Below are 20,146 nucleotides of genomic sequence, written 5' to 3' on the forward strand. Positions count from 1 at the left end.
TGAACCCACTTGTCCCCTACCCCCACCCAAATCTCCAGAGGATTTCAGCCAGAATCAATGAAGTACTCATTCAGATAATTATTCTTGCCCTGGTTCCTACCTTATTTCACTTTTAAAACCCTCAATTTGCCTTTTTCTAATTTAGGTGACAATATTATCTGCATTCATAAAATACTTTAATAAAGAAATTAAAAAGATAGCCCTCAAGCTGTGGTATAAAGAAATGTGGTACTCTTAGCTTTTTTCTTTCTATAAAATAAGGAAACTGTTTAGAAGATATCTGATGATGGCTCATTCGTGCACTGACATATATTATTAGTCTGAAAAAATATTTGACTTAAAAAACTATTGGGATGGACTGGGAGTCTGGGGTTAATAGATGCAAACTATTGCATTTGGAGTGGATAAGCAATGAGATCCTGCTGTATAGCACAGGGAACTATATCCAGTCACTTGTGATGGAACATGGTGGAGGATAATGGGAGAAAAAGAATATATTGGGTCACTTTGCTATATAGTAGAATTTGAAAGAATGCTAAATCAACTATAATGGAAAAAACAAAAATTATAAAAAATACTGAAAATATTGCCAATAAAAATGTGTTGCTTACCTAAGATTTCATCTTAGGCATAGAAATGATAATAATAGAGACCCTAAAAGTATGTTGGGTCTCTGGTTGAGAACATTTGGTCAACAATGTAAAAGTATCACATGCTGGTGGAAACTGTTTTAAACAGATAATTAGAAAAACTGAACACTTATCCTTGATTTTGGTATTGAATAAATGTGTGACCTCAGCCATGTCATTTCATTTTCTGGTGCCTCTCATCTTTTTTTTTTTTTCAATCTGCATGACAATAATACCTTCATATATTGCATTATCAACACAAGGAGACACTTTTAAGAGGATCAAGGGCTCTCCCTGGAATCTGATCATTGTTCTAAATTGGCTTCATGCACTTTTTCTTGGATACATGTATCTAACTTAGTTTTGTTAACTTTGCTTTATTTATTTCCATCTGTTTAAAGAAAATGTATTTACCACTTAAATGTCCTGCCCCCAATTGCATTTTGATTCTAGGATATTAATATCACTTTGAGAAACAGCTGAACTTTCATTCTGCCATCCACATATCCATGTATTCAGCACACATACCTAAGTTGACTTGCCTACAGCGTGCAGTTATTGTGTCACTTGCTGGGTATCACACTATTTCAATCATGGCATGAGAGGGAGAAAGCCACATGGTTTTTTCACTCCTGAGCTATCTACCTTATTGAAGAAAAAAGCTGATGGTGGTAGGTCTCTTCTTCTGCCCTCCTAGACTCTGGAAATGTGGGATAACAAACTATAGCTCATTCTATTGCTTTTCCAGTTCCCTTCTGATCCCAACTGAACCTGCTGTACTGTAGAGGCCCTAACTGATGCTGAGATGTTTGAGTAGACTTGAGTGAAACCTGAAAGAGCTAGTCATCACTTTTCTCATTCTACCAGAAAGAACCTTCATGGATGCTCCAGAATAGGCTATAATTTCATGAGCTGTTCAACTGGAGGAGTAAGATGGAAAAATACATTTTACCAGGATAATACCTTCCTACCCTATACCCTCTAGTAGAGAGCTAAAATTGAGTCTGTTTACATTTCTAACATGATTGTATTCTTAAATTAAGAGAACCCTCAGGGTGAAAAAATGCATCAAATAGATTTTCTACAGATAAAAATATCCTATTGAAGAATATTGCATGAAATTGTATTTTTCTCTAGGTTTCCCAGTGACTCAATCTCTGTTTAAGCAGGTATCATATGGCTGATTCTCAAAATGTCTTACCTCGGCGCTGCTTTTCCACATAGTGCGAAATGTTGAAGATCAGCGATATAGTCAAAGCTAAACCCAAGAAGGCTAGAATTGCCCAGACATAAAACTGGCATCCATTTTCTGCAAACAAAAGCAACACACACACTTAATATAGTAGCTGTTTACTCATTTTAACTGAGTGTTCCCACAATTAAAACCACTGTCTTTATTCAGAATGAAGGACAAATCCTCTGTCAAGAAATTAATTAGCATTGACAGCCAAAGGCTTTTTATCAGACTTCAAAATGGGTATTAAAAATTCAGCCTGGATTAAAGGAAGCAAGTTACCCAGATGCTAACTGATGATGAAATTGAAGTCATTTTTACTCTAGCTACTAAAATTTGACAACTGGTGACTGCTTATAAAAAATTCCATTCAAAATCAAGAGCTTCCAAATTATGCAGAATCACAATTGGCTATACTCTCCCCCGTTTTTTAATCCTCAGTCCATAGTCATGCCTGCTTACATTATTTATGGAGAATCCTTTACTAACTTATATTAATCCCCGTACTACAGGACACTGTGTGTTGGAATAAAACGATTCTAGAATCATAGAAATCCAATTTTGTCAGGACTGCTCATAAGCAGTTCTCTCATACTATTTAGAGCCCCATGAACAAATAATAGAGAGTTGATTATGCTTCTACTTCCCCTCCATGAGGGACTCTTTTTTCATTCCTGAGCTGTAGAGGGGATTTTGTGGAATATTGCCTGTCAGTTGTCCTTGATTATTTATGGCTATCTTTACTCATACATACATGACTACTAACATAATTAGCCTAATTACAAATATATTTATAAATATATTATAAAACATAAATGAGATATATTTACATACATATGTAAAATTCAGCTAATTTTCTTAGTAGCTACATACCCATGTGAGTGCTGACCCCAGAGAAATAACTTGTGATTCTATAATAATATATATTTATGATTTCAATCAGTATCAATTAGATATCTTTTCTGTGCCAGGAACTGTGCCCTATAATAGCGAATTAAGATAAGAAAACAGAATCTTTGCCCTCAAGGAACTCTCTATTTGGTTGGGACCTGAATATGTAAACACATAATTAGAAATGCAATGTGATAACAGCTATAATAGAGATTGTCTCTTCACAGTCCCAATTCTCTCTCTCTCTCTGACTCTATGGAACATTTTAGGCCCTTTCAAAGAAATCCAAACACCACAACATTAAACAAAATAAACAGAACAGGCAAAACTTTAATAGGAGGGAAATAAGTTTAATTTCTGTAGCCTATCTTTCAACCATCAAATAAAGACTCCATAAAGTCAGATGTTCTTTGTATTTCTCTATTTCACTTATTTTCTGTATCTCGAATTTGACATTTGAGTTGTTAAATGTTTTCTTTGAATTATTGATAGTGCAATGGTTGTTTAGCTGCTTTCTGTGTATTTGGGGGGCTTTATTTATTTATTGGGACTCTTTATTCTTAAATGAGCATAGTTAGGCATAGAAGTGATTAAGTATATAAAATATATTTGGATTTATGATGTACATATATATCTATGCACATAATTTGCGTATCACTTATTTATCTATACATTGCTTTTTTTGACCTAGTCTGTTGCTCTTTTAACACCAGAAACTGTCTATTAATATCTGCTACCTCTTTAATTTTGTACCATGTAGTCAGATGTTCAAAACACTGTAAGCTTCACAGAGAATAGGACCATTTCTGCCTTCTACTCTGTGCCAGACTTATAGTCCAGTGTTTATAAAAATTTTTTAAGAAATAATAAATGGGAAAAATTAACTGATAATGACAGTGTATATGTGGTTCTATTTTCTTTAAGGGGATTTCTGTATTTCATAAAGTATAAGAAAACAGAGAAGGAGTTCCTGTCATGGCACAGTGGTTAACGAATCCGACTAGGAACCATGAGGTTGCGGGTTCGGTCCCTGCCCTTGCTCAGTGGGTTAACGATCCGGCGTTGCCGTGAGCTGTGGTGTAGGTTGCAGACGCGGCTCGGATCCCGCGTTGCTGTGGCTCTGGTGTAGGCCTGTGGCTACAGCCCCAATTAGACCCCTAGCCTGGGAACCTCCATATGCCGTGGGAGCGGCCCAAGAAATAGCAAAAAGACAATAAAATAAAATAAAATGTGTGAAGAAAAAAAAAAACAACAGAAGACTTGAATAGTCTTTTATTTTCTTCAATAGAGCTACCAATTAATTTGGTTAAAAACACTAAGATTTTAAGATTTGGAGGAACCTAATTTACTCATCATCAACATAATCCCATAAATATGTATAGAATTCTATGAAGCAATAATTAGCTATTTTAAATATACTAGAAATTCTAGTTATTTTGATACTGCATGTATTTTTAGAATTATTTTATTCATATCTAATTTTTTATTAAAAAACAAATGCCTGCTGAGTATACATTTTAAAAATTCCAACAATATCAAAATATAGAAGAATATTTAAGGTCCTCTGTTGAAACATAAATGGGACACTAACTTTACATTGTCTTCTTTTAAAAAAATTGCCAGTGTGTTTGGAGGAATTTTATCATATTAGCATGTTATTTTTAGTGTTTGCATAACAATTTCATAGTGTTGCTATAACATAATTTGTATACCCATTTCTCTAAGAGAGACATTCTGATTTTTTAAAAACATTTCTTTTATTTATTTATTTTTTTGTCTTTGTGCCTTTTCTAGGGCCCCTCCTGCAGCATATGGAGGTTCCCAGGCTAGGGGTCTAATCAGAGCTGCAGCTGCTGGCCTATGCCAGAGCCAGAGCAACATGGGATCCAAGCTGTGTCTGCAACCTACACCACAGCTCCCGGCAATGCCAGATCCTTAACCCACTGAGCAAGGTCAGGGATTGAACCCACAACCTCATGGTTCCTAGTTGGATTCATTAACCACTGAGCTATGATGGGAACTCCTAAAAGCATTTCTTTTAGAACTAATAATGCAAGAAATTCCATTGGACTTTTTCTTTGATTGTAGATTTATCTGGAGAAAGGTTCCTAGGAGTAGAATTGCTGGATTAAAGGAAGTTTTTAAGGCAAACTTTCAGAGATCAATTGTTCTCCACTTCCTGTTAATAATAATCCCTGTCAGATGGTTGATTTAACTATAATGGTGAACAGTGGTGCTAGCAAGCTCTCTCACCTGCCAGATAGGTCTCAGTTTCCCTCTTTGCTATCATAATACAGGGTTATTAATTTCTTATTTCTATTATTAAATTAATGATTAAATTAATGATATATAACATTAAAGATTTTTCTTTTCTCTTCCTTGTATACGTCTCTTAAGGACCCACAGTCTAGGTACAGATCTAAGTTCATCGACGTTTTAAAGTAATTTGAGGGCACCCAGTATATTTTCTATTAAGGTTATGTCACAACTATCATTTTAGGTTATTCATTCAGCCAAATGTAGACTCTAAATCACTGACCCTCTACAGTGACTGTGTTTGATGATATTTACATAAGTGAATTTTAATTCCTACAAAGAGACCATACTTATATACCTCATCTGTGTGCAAAGTGAAAAACAGTAAATTCAGATAAGCAAAAACAAAGGGAATCAACTGCAATCAACACTTCAGTTAATATAAGTGCAAACTTATTTCTGTGTAGAAGTTGTTACAGTCAGAGGCATAGGATTTAGTTATACAGACTATACTGTTATTTACTTTCCCCCCAATAATTTTATAGTATGTTTATTTTCCTATAAACAAAATATCTTTCCATTTCTTTTAGCTGCCCTTTATTCCATTACCTGGATTTTCCATAATTTATTTAATCCCTTATTGTTAGTCACTTAAGTTGCTTCTAATTTTTTAGTTATATAAGCAATCTTGTGATGAATAACTAACTAAAACCATGCACCGAATCTTAATTTTTTTAAGTAAAAATTCCAAAGAGTGAATTGCTGGATCAAAAAATGGTGCACATCTCAAAGAATTTTGATGTCTTGATAGCCAACATTTTAAAGCACAGTACTAAGAAGACCCTTCTTAGGTCAATTTGGCCTCTGTTCCTATTAGTTCAACCTGCCCTGACTTTATGTTACAGGCTCTTTCCATTAATCCTTGCTACATAAATCACCACTTTTAAACTTGCTACTATCTTTACACAAACTGTAACCATACATTCTGAAGAAAGTGGTCTATTTGTCTTTTCCACTGCAGCCTGTGACACAAGTCCTTCAGGATAAGGTGCCTGCTCCTCTCTCTGTCTTAAACATGGAGGACGTCTCACTTTTCTTTTCCTTACCATGAATTATTTCCACAAAATGTTACTTTGTCTCCTGCCTGTCTTTTAGGACTTATCTACTATACTCATCCAATAATATACCATGCTCCAATCATTCTGAAGCACTTGCATTTTTTCAATAGCATACTTATCATTTCATATCAGTGGGTTCATTACTGCTGAGCCGCAATGGGAACTCCTTAATTTCACACTTTAATTTCCTCATTGTACTTATTGTTATGGGGATTCGGTGAGTTAAAATGTAAGGAGATTTGTAGAATAGTGTTTCTCATTAATAAAATGTTCAATAAAGGTAGCTATTATTGTTATCTTATGGTTATTATCTTATAACTAATAAGACTTCTTCTATTATTTCTGCAACCTATTCAGCACAAAGTAAGTGTTCACTAAACATGTGTCAACTGCCTAAACAACTGAAGAGTGAAGAAGGGTAATGTAATAACCATGGCCAATAGAAAGGTTCTGATCAAGTATGAGACCTAGACGCATCCACAAGCCAGGAAAAGACAATTGAAGATTATGTTACATTTGTCTCTGTTGAGGAGAAAGAACCTACCTCCCAGGTGCTTGGGAAACAGATCCCTGCGAAGAGCAACTCACTCTAGTGTTGGTCAGAGTACACATGAATAATATCTTAATTCTTTCTGCCCTGAATCTGTATTTGCCAAAAAATCTACTGATTATTTGTTTCCTAGGAAATTTAGTACAAGGAAGTTGGTGATAACAGCCAGGTACCTGATTAGATTTATGGGGGTGGAAACAACTATAAATGTAAAATTTTATTTTCCTGTTTAAAAAACCATGGAGTTCCTGCTGTGGCACAATGGATTTGGTGGTATTTCTGGAGCGGTGGGAGACGGGCTCAATCCCTAGCCCTACACAGTAGTTTAAGGATCCGGTGTTACTGCAGCTGTGGTGTAAGTCACAACTGTGGCTTGGATCTGATGATCCCTGGCTTGGGAACTCCATATGCCATGGAAAAGCCAAAAAAGGAAAAAAAAAAAAAATCAGTCTTTAAGGAATTTAACTGATGTCATTAAAATCTCCAGAAAAAGGAATTTAGAAAATAGCTCGCGAGTTGAGCTAAGTCGGGAACCCTATTGAAACCCTAGGAAATATATGAATTATTCATTTATTCAAACTGGGATGCTTGCATAAAGATAAGGGTCAGGGTGAATAGAAACAATCTCTTCATAGACCACATAATAATTTTGAGAAACATAAAATAGGGATGGACTTTCACACACTTCTCTCCAGCATTTACCTTAAAGACCTAGTATGTTTATTGTTACTGTGCACACCCTCTTACTGTGAGCACAGAAAAACTGATGTTTTTGTGTATGCTGACAGCATGGTTCTACCTTCATAATCCAACAATAGCCTCATGCAATAATTGTTTTGTCTAGTCATTGAAGAGAGAGAATGACTGAAGACTACATACTGTGCTTACAACTCAAATTATTGCTCTTGGCAGATATTCTTAATTATTTATTTTCATCTTGGAAATTATATACCCTAATACAATACAGTATAGTATAACTTAACCTAAGAACACACATTGACAAAAAAGATGCACTGCTTAAAATTAGGCATTTAATGGATGTTTTAATAATTTACCTTTGGCCAAATTACAGGGTTGCAAATCACCTTGCTTTAGAAATAGTCCTGTCTAAAACCGTTACATCAGATCCCCTTGACACTTATTTTAGAAACTTGATTATTTGTTACACACATGCTGAAAGCGTGTAAAACTGATTTTGAAAGGAGATTTTTGATCTCCCTGTAGTTCTCCTTGGATCTACCTCTGAGTGGAGGTTTCAGTGACTTTCCCTGTATTTCTTAATATCAAACCTGCTTCCATCTAAGCTGATGACTTGGCTAAAATGGCAACAGAGATCTGAAATTCAGGTTGTAGTCAGAAAATAAAAATTAACTCTCTGTTACTCTTTTTGTTCTTTCCATTTTCTATATTTTCTGCCTTTGTTATCAGGGCAAACTAAAACTTATTTTAAGAAAAAGAACCAACTGTATGAAACTTGCTGTTGAATTAATTAATTATAGAGATGCTATGGGCTAGAAGATATTGTTTAATACATCATTTGATATCAGGCATAGGAAGATGGGGATTCCCTCAAGAGCAGGCACATTTTCACTCTTATAATCCATGTGACTACTGTCTTTGGTCATTTGTCTGTTTTTGTGTATCATTTGATACCCAATCTATCTTAAATCTCTAAGATTGTATGATACTCGTTTTTGTAAACTAGTCATATCCCTTGCTCTTATTTTCTCTTGATTTGTTTTATTATCCTTTATACTGTTCTATGTACTTCAAATACCTCTCTGGGGAAGGGTAAGAAAGCAAATAAATACACAGAAAATTATAACAAATCTCTAGAATTGATCATCTTTGGGAGAACTAATAAAATCAATCTCCTTGGCACTCAGTTTTTTCCTTTCCATTTCTCACAGCATCTAGCATTTAGTTATACCCAATAAACTGTTGTGGTTTGGGTAGATAAAATATAGCAAAATATAAAAATGTGTACTTAAGGCTATAGACAGAAGGCCCTAATTTCAGTTTAAAAATTACATTAATTCTAGCTATAAATTATCCTATCATTCTCACAAAATTGTATTTCAATTAGAAATTTTCCTTTCTCTGTGTTAAAGGGAGCACTGAAAAGTTCTATTAGTCCACTAACTGCTTCAAGAAGATAATTTTGCTCTCAGCTACAAAGAAACAACAAATCGATAGCATGAGACTGTACTTACACTAAAGGCTTTAGGAAAGTCCTAACAATTTTAATGAACTATATCAGCAACTCTAAAGCAAGAGCTTAGGCCAAACTGCACATTCCTTTAGAGTGGGTTTTGTCATTTGCTTTTGCAGTAAATGTGTTTCACATAATCAGTTGGAGGCCTTTTTTTTTTTTTTTTTTGGTCTTTTTGCCATTTCTTGTGCCGCTCCCGTGGCATATGGAGGTTCCCAGGCTAGGGCTTGAATCGGAGCTGCAGCTGCCAGCCTATGCCAGAGCCACAGCAACGCGGGATCTGAGCCGCGTCTGCAACCTACACCCAGCTCACAGCAACGCCCGATCGTTAACCCACTGAGCAAGGGCAGGGATCGAACCTGCAACCTCATGGTTCCTAGTCGGATTCATTAACCACTGCGCCATGACGGGAACTCCTAAAACAGGCTAAATTCTAATGTGTGGGTTTGGTTTAGCATGGTCTCCAGTTTTCCTCTGATTTTAGGAATGATGATTTTAGTCTGTGATTCCAATCTAACTCTTTTGTTTCCTAAGATATTTTTCTTTTGTAATTTGACCTGAGTTGCAAATAGGAAGGTTTTCATTTAGAAGCTGTGTACTTCATGACATTATTGATATCTATCATAATTTTTTTGATTGGCAACAATAAATGCCCCCTTTTTGAAAAACAGGGCAAAACACAGAGATGAGAAGATATTGAATAGGTCAGTGGTGGGGATTTTCAACTGGAATGGTAGACTCGCGTAAATATTCGCACACACACACACCCCTCCCCATACCCAGTTAATTTCCCTATACAGTGTGGAGAGTACTCCAGCACCCTGTGGGTGTCCATTCAGTACAGACAGTACTGCCTCCTATAGCAGTAAATGTGCCAAGAGCCTAAATATTCTTGCCCCCCAAAATGCAATCTTTAGTATCACTATGCATTAATTGTAATTATTTTTGTTTAGCTTTTATCAATTTAAAAGAACTCCCACACAATTTTAATTTAGCTATTTAGAATCACAAAGCCAAAGACTTCAGGAAGTTATTAATGAGGCAATGACAGCTAGGAAAACCATGATTTAAGTTTCTAACTAGCTTTCAGCTATCAGGGGCTAATAGTAATAGGTTTAATTATAAGACTTCTGACTCCCTTAAAGCCAAGAGTACTTAGAAGGCACTGCGTTTGGCATTTACAATTACATATACTCTGGAAGGAAATCCAGTTAAGCAATGTAATGTTTTTCTGCTGGCAGATTTGAATTATGTAGAGGTCTTTACTTAAACAATTAACAATAGAAAAGCGATAAATTCAATGCCTTAATTGTTTTTCCTTCAGGGGATCTGTAACTGAGACAAGCGTTAAGTATAGTATATAAGATAAGCCTTCTCTTGATGGTTTCTCTTCTTTGGTTTGTAAACTCTCTCAGAGCAGTGACCATCTCTTCTTTGCATTCCATGAATGTGCATATATTTTTTTAGGTACCCCAGAAATTTCCACATAAAAGTTCTGATATTATAATCCCCATGGACTCTATTCATAAAATGGATTTTTCTTACTATGGTGATTGTTGGGTGCCAAACGAGGCACATTCTTGATGACTCTGATGTGGCACATTGTCACTGTCCACACAGCCGCTGTTACCACTATCTATCCCCATTATCCTATCAATAAAGAGCACTAGAGTCACGGGCACCATCACTGGAAGAGGTTCTCAAATCTAGTCCCAGGCTTTTAAGTAAATAATTTATTTTTTTTTATTGCAAAATTTGAAAACCGCCAACCTTAAATGAGTGTCTATTACGAATAGAAGGTTATTTGAGAGTGAACCAAGTATGTCGGAGAGGGACCATGGTGGGGCAAGGGACAACAGCAATAGGAGGCTTTGGAACAGTGTCTACTTTGAACAGTGTGAAGAGAGAAGGAGGGTAGTCACTTACCAGCCATGGGACTTGGCCAATCATCTCACACTGAGCCAATTGTAAACCTAGAAGTTCCCACTTACCAGCACATCATGATCCCTCTTAATCTATACTTATTGGACTTGAGGAAAGCAGACATATAGGAGTGACATGAAGGGTAGATTTTAGGACAGTATGTTATGATTCCTCCAAGACTATGACCTTGGTCTCTTTTATCATTAAACTTGGAATTGCTAAGCTTTGGTAATTCTGTTGGGGTTGAAATACTGCCAAAATCCCTCCTGTAGATACACCTCTCTTTATTTTTATTTAGCTGTTCCACTTTGTATATGTACTTTATTGTTTCCTATTGGAGAAGCATCTTGGTTAGTAGCCTCTGAAGAAGGCATGGGTGTGTAGCAAATTTCATCCAACAAAATACCTACTCATATTAAATAATAACTACTAAATTTTTTTAATATTTCAAGAAGTCCTGTTAAAATTTTTTTTCTCTCTACTTTTTAAATTGAGAAATGCTGAGAAAATTAAATGATAAAAATAACTGGAAAATAGCCCAATATTTATTTATTTACTAATAACTAGCAATTTGTAGATATTTAATTATTAGAGCTGTGACCTTTAAAAGACAGTCATTTCTGAGTTAACTTTTCTCAAATTCACTGTCAAATATTATCTAAATTTAAACGATGAAACATTGTTTTTGACCTCTCTTTAAAGAACGTCTGTGTTTGAAACAATTCATAAATTAGTCCTACCTGGTCTCTAAAAGAAAGGCTTTCATTGTTCTCAAGAGGTGACTGAGGTTCAAGGGAAGAGGACACTAAGTAAAAACAATGAAATTTTTTCCAAAAATAGTGATGTATGAGTAAATTGTGAATCATTGTTTAACCTAAATTAATGGGAGCCCAAAGGAGTTGTTTTTGCCATTTGATTCATCTAATATTGATTTTGTGTGAATGCAGAAACATAGTAGGAATTATGATGCTGACACATTTATTGATAGAGTGACTGCAAGTCATATAGATAGGAGAAAAGGAAAGATTTGGGTTTTTATTTTTTTTTTAATTACTCAAATGAATTGATCACATCTGTAGTTGTATAATGATCATCACAATCCAATTTCACAGGATTTCCATCAGATTTGGGTTTTTCTTTACATACCTTATTTTACTCAACTAGGAATAACCTCACTGTTTCATTGTGTTCCCCTTTATTTTCTTTTTAACTTTGTATATCTAAATGAAAAAGAAATATCATCTGAGTCTCTCACATACAGATTTTTGGTTTTAAGTTTTGTTTGTTGGCTTTTAAGATCTATGGGGCTTTAATGGCAAATACTGTATATATTTTATCTCTTCTGTGGAATTTTATGTATTAATTGACATTGGAGGACATCTGTGTTACACCTGAAGAGATCCAAATCTAAACCATGAAATACTATGGAGGAAATTTTATCACCCCTTCCAAATTTAGAATTAATTAATGGGAAATAGTGGAACATCATATTCGCTGCCTTCAGACCTCCTACCCATACCAAGTTCCCCAAGTTCCCCATGACCGTCAGCTCATGGCAATTGTTCATAGTATTGCTATGTCCATTTCTTGCAGGGCATTAGCAAAACTGGAACAATTGTTTTTGTTCTTTGATAGTATATGTACCTGGAAAATATAAAGAGAGTTGTGAAAATCATATATCAGTTTATGTTCTCTGTGTGAAAACACTGGAAAGCAAATTCACAGAAACTGTAATATCTATTATCTTTATAAATGGCTCATACATATTGATATTAAAAATACTATTAGCACCATTATAAGCAAAAGATGTATTCAGAAATTCACAAATGATAGAATTATAAACAACTTAAAACTCATGCAAAAATGTTCACCATCATTATAATCAAAGTAATACATATTAAACAATGGGTTAGAATGTTTTGTTTATCAAATTAGTAAAGTTTTTTTTTTTTCCTTTTAAATGAGACCAGCTTGTTAAGGAGAAACACTGCTAGAATGAGAGTGAATTGGCATCAGTGCTGGAAAAGCAACTTGGTAATAATGAGATAAAACGTTCATAACTTCTTATTCAATAATTTGCTGTCTAGAAATTTTTTCTAAGAAAATAACACATAATATAGAAAAACCTATAGAGTTGTTTGTATTTCTGTCATCCAAAATGTAAAAAGCCTGGATATAACATAAATGTCTAACAATAAACAAATAACTAAGTAAACTACAATTAACCCAACAGGTATCACTTTGTGCACTCATATAAAACAATTAAGCAGAAGTTATTATAAAGATGGAAGTATTTAAATTACAATATAAGTGAAAAAATATGATTATATGTATACTCTTTCAGCTATGAAGAGCAAACCACATAGATTGTACAGAAGTAAATTTGGAAGTAAATAGGAAATATTTCTTAAGGCGAAAAAAACTACGTAAAATTTGTTTCATGTATATTTCACACTTCTCTCACTTTATTGATATGTATGGCTTCAGTTATTACAAAAAGTATTTATTTAAGAAATTAAAAATACGTAAAGAACGAAGGGGAATGGTAATCATAGTGAAGCAGACATTTAGCTAATCAATGTGAATCCAACCCTCGCAGTCCATTCCACAAGTGATGGAATTCTCACTGACAACTGAAAAATTGTCATCTCTCTGAAAGATGATGATTGGATTGATTTCTAGGAGGATAATATAATGCCTAAAATCTATGGGATTAGAATATCATTCCTCCTAATCTGCTTTATAACTAAATTGAAGAGGAATATGCATGGTTAACAAAAGTTCCTTTTAAAATAATGGAGTTCTCATTGTGACTCAGGGGAAACTTCTGACTGATGTCCATGAAGACGCAGGTTTGACCCCTGGCCTCACTCAGTGGGTTAAGTATCCTGCATTGCCACGAGCTGTGGTGTAGGTCACAGATGAGGCTCGGATCCCGCATTGCTATGGCTGTGACATAGGCCAGAAGCTACAGCTCCGATTCAACCCCTAGCCCGGGAACCTCCATATGCCATGGGTGCGGCCCTAAAAATTCAAATAAATAAATAAATATTTTAAAAATAACAAGTACTTTAAACAAGTACTTTGTCTTTAAAAATAACACATACTGAATAGCTTCAACTAGCTTTATATTATAAAACCTTTTTTTAAAGACAAAGTAGTCAAATTATGCTCATTAATATATTTATCAAAATATGTTCTAATTATGGTAAAGGTTATTTCACACTTTTAAAATAATTGCATAAACGAATTTACTTTCCAAGCCTTAAGTGTCTTTTTGCTAGAGGCTTAGAAATTGTTATGTGAGTATTTAGGCATAGAAATTAAACAAAAGAATTTAAAATGCCACTTACCTGACATGCTTCTTTTCTCAGAAAAATCCTTATGTAGCCATAGGCAAATGTATGGATTAAAAATGTTTCCCCAAACCTTTTTTCCTAAGTAACGTTGCTCTTACGTGAGAAGCAGTGTGGCAGTAAACCTTGTCTTTATCTATGCCTCCGTTTTTTTCTCTCTTCTGTTTCTTAAAATCTTTTGTGTGTACTTTGTTCAGTTACAAACAGGAAATGTGGTGATGGAGGCTTCTAGAGTTTTGATCTGAAACCAGCATGCTGCTAAATCTTTGTGAAACGTGAGAAGAAAAATCCCACAAGCCTCTGTACTCTGACATTTGAATTTTATCAATACCTGGATCTAAATTTAAAATAAATAATAAAATCAAGGTATGAATTAGACTTGGAGGAATCTCCCATGTCTCTGGAAACAACCTAGAGATCTCCTCCCAAGTGAGGTCACATGAAAACAAAGTAAAATATACCAACCTGAGGAGGAAAGAACAAGAAGCCCCCAGGTGACCTCAGCTATTGCTTGTGTTTTCTTTGAGGCATGACAGAGGAAAAGGAATTAACACTTTTAGAGCTCTTATTATGCATTGGGTACCTTCCAGACATTATCCCATGGAGACATTGGGTGCTTGCCTTCTTTCCTGTCAAGTCTTCCCCCGCAGTCCTGCTGTCCAACCTAGGGCCACAGGGTGATAAGCTCCAGTTTAACACCCACCCTGGGGTCTCAATATCAGAAGTTCGTAAATGTTAGTGTGCATAAGTATGTTATGTGACATTACTTTAACATGCATATTCCTGATCCCTACTGAATTGGATTATTTGGAGTGGAGTGCTACATTTTCATAATTACCCTGGGTTATTTTAGTATAGGTGTTCTGGAAAATGTTCTGAGAAAGTCATATGTATATATCAATGGTAGTGTTTTATCTTTAACATCGTTTAGATAAAAATAATCTCATTTGTATCTATGTTTGTGTATACTTCTGAGTATGTATGCCTGCTGCATATTGTGTGCTTATTATGCCTATTTGCTTATGTGCTTCTCCAATTTTCTTTATAAAAGAATGACAGACCTGAATTCAGTTTACTGCAGAAAAAAAATGTATTTAAAATTTAAGAATTCAAACTGTAAAGGAAACTTAAGAATGAGATTTTGGATGCACATGCTCAGAGCAAAAATACTAGGTGGCTGGCTCTGGCTGATTCCTGAGGGCAGAGAGAGCACTGATCTTATCCATCATTAGCAATCTAGGGTCTAGAATAATGCTTGGTACATTGTCAGTCTTGATAAATATTCTTGCAATAATTGAATAAACAAAAGAATGTTTGATTTCTGCGTTCCTCCTGCTTTACTACAGAAAAAACTCCCTAGTAACCAAAATACAGTGCTTCTCTAGTCCTTGGACAGAGTTAAATAAACACTAACAGATTTTTCCACTTTGATCATGTCCCTCTAAAATATTTCTTTTGAATTACTGAATCAGAATTTATAAAACTGAAAGAGACCATGGAGACTCTCTAGTCTTATCTAAAAAAGCATTTTCAAAATGTGTTTCACAGAACACAGTTTGTTCTAGGTCTTGAGGAAATCTCTTAGAGAAAAAAAATATTCCCTCAACAAATATATTTGGAAAAAATGTGTATATTTTCACCTCTATGGATGCGTTTTAGTATATTAAAGGCTTAGATAAGTCCTACAAGAAAGGAAACCTAAATGACTTTTTTGATGTTTTAGGTTTTTAGGTTTCAGAGCTTTTTCTAAATCTACTTGTCAGGTGCCATCCATTAGCAGACAGCAGGTTGTATGAAGCAGACATGGATATCTACAGACCAAGAGTTCAAGGGAACAGAAGTCTCAGGTTCATGGAGGGACAAGGGGACAACATAGGATCAGAAGTGTCCATCCAAGAATTAGATAGAACCCAGGAATGGAGACTGATGAAGAGCTGACTCTCAGACTTCCAGGGAAGTTTGGAGCTCTGAGACATCAGTTTAAGACAAGAGATCCCAACTGTTAATGAACAGGAGGGGTAACCCTTTGATCCTAAAACAAGATGACTGGCAAGAAGGGTAGAAGTCCCAAGCTCAGAAGGGAAATATATTGATTACCCAAGAGGGACCCAAACACAGGGGCAAAGCAGATCCCTGTTTTTATCCACTGGGGCATGTAGAAGACATGGGAAAGAGAGTCTTAAGACTGGGAGTTTAGGTGCAGGCACCCCCTTGTTAGAATAAGACCAGTGCAGAGAGTGGGAAAAGAAGGTATGAGGATGCCCCATTCTGACTGATCCAGAAAGCACAATCCTAGAAAAAATAAGGGTGTTCAGTAGTTGCCTCTGGATGCAGAGAAGGTCAGACTCAGCAATGACTCGAGTAAAAATACGAGAACTCTGTCATTAACCCAAGAAGTGTACCTCTCAGAACAACCCAACAGAGAGATAAACCAAACCCACCAATGGGACAGCTCCTGAAGATGCCTCAGGCTTACCTGTCTCAAGTCTATGGACTCACACAAACAAGTCTGCAGAGATCAGGAGAAGACAAGACTGGAGCAGACAGGCAGGGACTGAAGAAAGGTCTACCTCCTTCTTCAGGTTGACAAGGCAGCCTGTGGTACATGTTTTGAGTATTACCTAATGGGTTAAAAGAGCTGATGTACATGATTGTACATAATGTGCATGATTGGCATCTCCAAAATATCAAATTTAGGCTGATAAATCCGAACTACTTCACGATTTCTAATTATTATCATGTTCTTGATAAGTGATCTGCATTATAATGTTCCCTATTCTGTAGATTTATATACTCAGGAGAGAGAACAAGATTGTCCAAGGTCACACGGAAAGTCCGTGTCTGTGCATTAGATAGCTCCACAGATGTTTGAAATCTGCCAGAGGGGGAAATGATAGCTTTCTGTTATATATAGATGGCTGAGCACATGAAGACATTATCAGAATATAAAAATACCTACAGATATATGTTTGCTAAGAAATATATTAGGGAGTGCATTCAGAGATTTGAATGATGGCTTCACGAGTCATGTTCAAATAATAAATAAACATGAGGCTTCTGTCGTACTTTTTAATGAGAAGGGTTATCAAAATGAAGTTTAGAAGATAGCTAGACTAAGCAGAAATGTCCTGACAAGCTTGAAACAGAAATGCTGAAGGAAATCTAGGGGGAAGGTATATGGTTTTGATGGGCACCTGTCAAGAAATGAAGATTTTAAAGCCAGTAAAAATGAGGTTTTGTTGCCAAAGGAAAAAAAAAAATATAATGACAGTTACTATTTAGAGCTTCCACATGCATAAAAAAAATGGGTCATATAAAAACAGGCCCAGTTTCCAACCTCTTTTTATGGTTATTTATCAGTTTTATAATTTTTATCACTATAGTGTATTTACATCTGTATACACACACACACACACACACACACACACACACACACACTTTTTTTAAGTCCAAGGAGTTCCAAAGTGTTCAGAGCAGGGATTACCTGAGACTTTGACATCACATTTTATATATTTACCTATTTAAAATTATTTACAATAATTTGTATTACTTTTATAGTTGTAATAGAGCTTGTTTTATAGAAATAGAATTTATCTCTGTGTGATTTTTTTTTCTTTATTCTGGTAAATCATTCTTTGGTAAGACTGAAGCCTACCATTTGGTAAGACAAAGTAGGCAAACAACTTTATAAAAGACAAAAGGGGAGGGGGCCCTGTGTTTCCAATTATGCTGTTTTAAACTGTGAAAATAATCAAAATTAATTATGGTGTTATAGTTGTATCTGATTAGACTATATTGATAATTCATATTTTCATTGAATTTACACTCTAAGATCCTCCAAAAACAAAGTTATTCAGATGGAAAAGAAAAGACAGGTTAAAAGCAGTAGAACACTGCAGAGATTTGGCATAAGATTCTCAGATCTTTTTATTTATTTCAGACTTACAGAACCAGAATTCTTGGAAAATCAAACACTAAAATAAAAGAGTGGATAACAAAAATTCAGAAACAAAAAAGAAATGGCCGATAGGACGTACAGTCTATTTCCCTACATCTAATAAGCTTGTGTCCAAAATTTCCGGAAGAAATCCATTACACATGTCTATGTGATGTCCTAGAGGGAGTGTTATTAGCAAAGTTAAAGTGTTATGAGAAATTTTGTTCTTATTTGAAAAATAACTAGCTCAAAAAAGTAAAACCAGTTTATTTATTGTAGGACCTCACATAGTTTCAGTGAGCTAATATGCAATTTCTCTCTCAAGATGAAGATTTATTATGCAGTATCACATAAGAAAATCATTCTCTTATTTTTTTTTTGAGGACTACTGTTCTGAGGTATGATAGAGAAATCTAGCAGATATAAACTTTATCAGAGTTAATATTATCAATAATGGAACAAACTAAAGTCATGTATCTCCTTGTGTAGTACACTGAGAAGTATTTTTCTAGTATTCTTGTGGTAAATTCAAAGCTTTACTCTGAATCATGAAGAAACTCAGACAACCCTAAACCGAGAGGAATACTACAAAAGAACATGTCCGCATACCTCAAAAAATATCAAGGTCAAGAAAGACAAAGAAATGCTAATTAACTCTTTCAGATTACAGCAGACTAAAGAGACATGACAAATAAAGGCAACATATGATCCTACATTTGACCCTAGGTTTCCTGGGGAAATAAGTATAATGGACATTATTGAAATAATTGTTAAAAGTTTAATACAGACAGTCAGTTAGATGACGGTATTGTATCAATGTTAAATGTACTAATTTTGACAATAATACAATGGAAAAGCCTTGATCTTAGGAAATACACGTTAGGTATTTAGAGATAAACAGCATAATATTTGCAACTTATAGTGAAGTTACAATCCATGTGCAGAGGGAGAGAGAGATCAAGCAAACAATAAATGGAAAGCAAAAGCGGGAAAATGTTAACAATTACTGTGTTTGCATAAAGGGCATAGCTTTCTTTTTGCTATTAACTTATAGCTACTGTTTAACTAGAGCTCAGAAGAAAAATTCATAGCCTTAAGCCATTAATAAACAAGAAAAAAAAGAAGTGAATTGAACACCCAACTCAATAAGTTAGCTATGTAACTATAAAATAAATCCAAGGAAAATTAATATAGGAATTAGTTATGATAAAAGCAATAATTAATGAATTAGAAAACAAAAAAGTCAATATTAATAAATAGATGTAAGTACCATGAAAACTCAATATTGAAGTAGATAAATTATTGGATATTCAAATCTAGATATAGTAAAGAAAGTACAAATATACAAAATAAGAAATAAGAATGGTAAAATAATTTATAGAGAAAACTGACAAGACTAAAAAGAGTACTTTAACTCCAGGAAAGTATATTTGAAAACCTAGTTGAAAGATGCAATTTTTAGAAAAACATTCCAAAACTGACCCCCAAAGAGACATTTAAATAGCAAATTCTCAAAATATTGAAAAAATAGTAAGGATCTGCCAGTTAAAAAATGCCAACTCTTTACTATTAGAAATATTTCTAGTGTTTTAACACTGAATATTATGGATGATGTCTTGAGATAGAGGCATAGGGATATATTTAGCTATATATTTAATTAGAGAGATAAAACAGGTTTATAAAGAAAGATAAGGTATATTATCAAGCTAAGGAAAGAGCCACTGAGTCTTCTGATTGTATTTTTATAAAAATCATACGTGCATATTTTTAAAAAATCAAGTGGAGAGAGGTCTTTTGGTGACAATGACATGAAGAGATTGCAGAGATACACTTTGTAAAGAAATAAGTATTAAGTAAGTATAAATGGGGGAAAATGCCTAAAAACGCTATATGAAAATTAAGAAATGCATATTCTCTTGGGGGTAGTGATACTTGGATGAAGGCAGTCAAAAGATAGAAAACATAAATACTAGTGATGTATTACATGATAAATATAAATAAGACTTTCCTGTTATATGAAAATGAAGAGTTCTCATCACA

General features: G+C 34.6%; 1 protein-coding gene across 2 annotated transcripts in view; it reads right to left on the minus strand.

The window, feature by feature from the left end:
• Positions 1-14,616, minus strand: part of LOC100620198 (T-cell receptor-associated transmembrane adapter 1) — a 36,901-nt gene extending 22,285 nt beyond the window's left edge. Inside the window, exons 1-2 of one of the 2 annotated variants that reach the window (XM_003358820.4) lie at positions 14,167-14,616; positions 1,831-1,938 (exon numbers count right to left, since the gene is read on the minus strand). In XM_003358820.4, the coding sequence (XP_003358868.1) occupies positions 1,831-1,938; positions 14,167-14,173 (115 nt within the window). In that variant the 5' untranslated portion in view covers positions 14,174-14,616. The remainder of the gene's footprint in view (positions 1-1,830; positions 1,939-14,166) is intronic. The other variant, XM_021070416.1, reaches the window with a different exon arrangement.

Source organism: Sus scrofa, chromosome 13 (genome assembly GCF_000003025.6).
Source record: "Sus scrofa isolate TJ Tabasco breed Duroc chromosome 13, Sscrofa11.1, whole genome shotgun sequence".
Taxonomy (NCBI): domain Eukaryota; kingdom Metazoa; phylum Chordata; class Mammalia; order Artiodactyla; family Suidae; genus Sus; species Sus scrofa.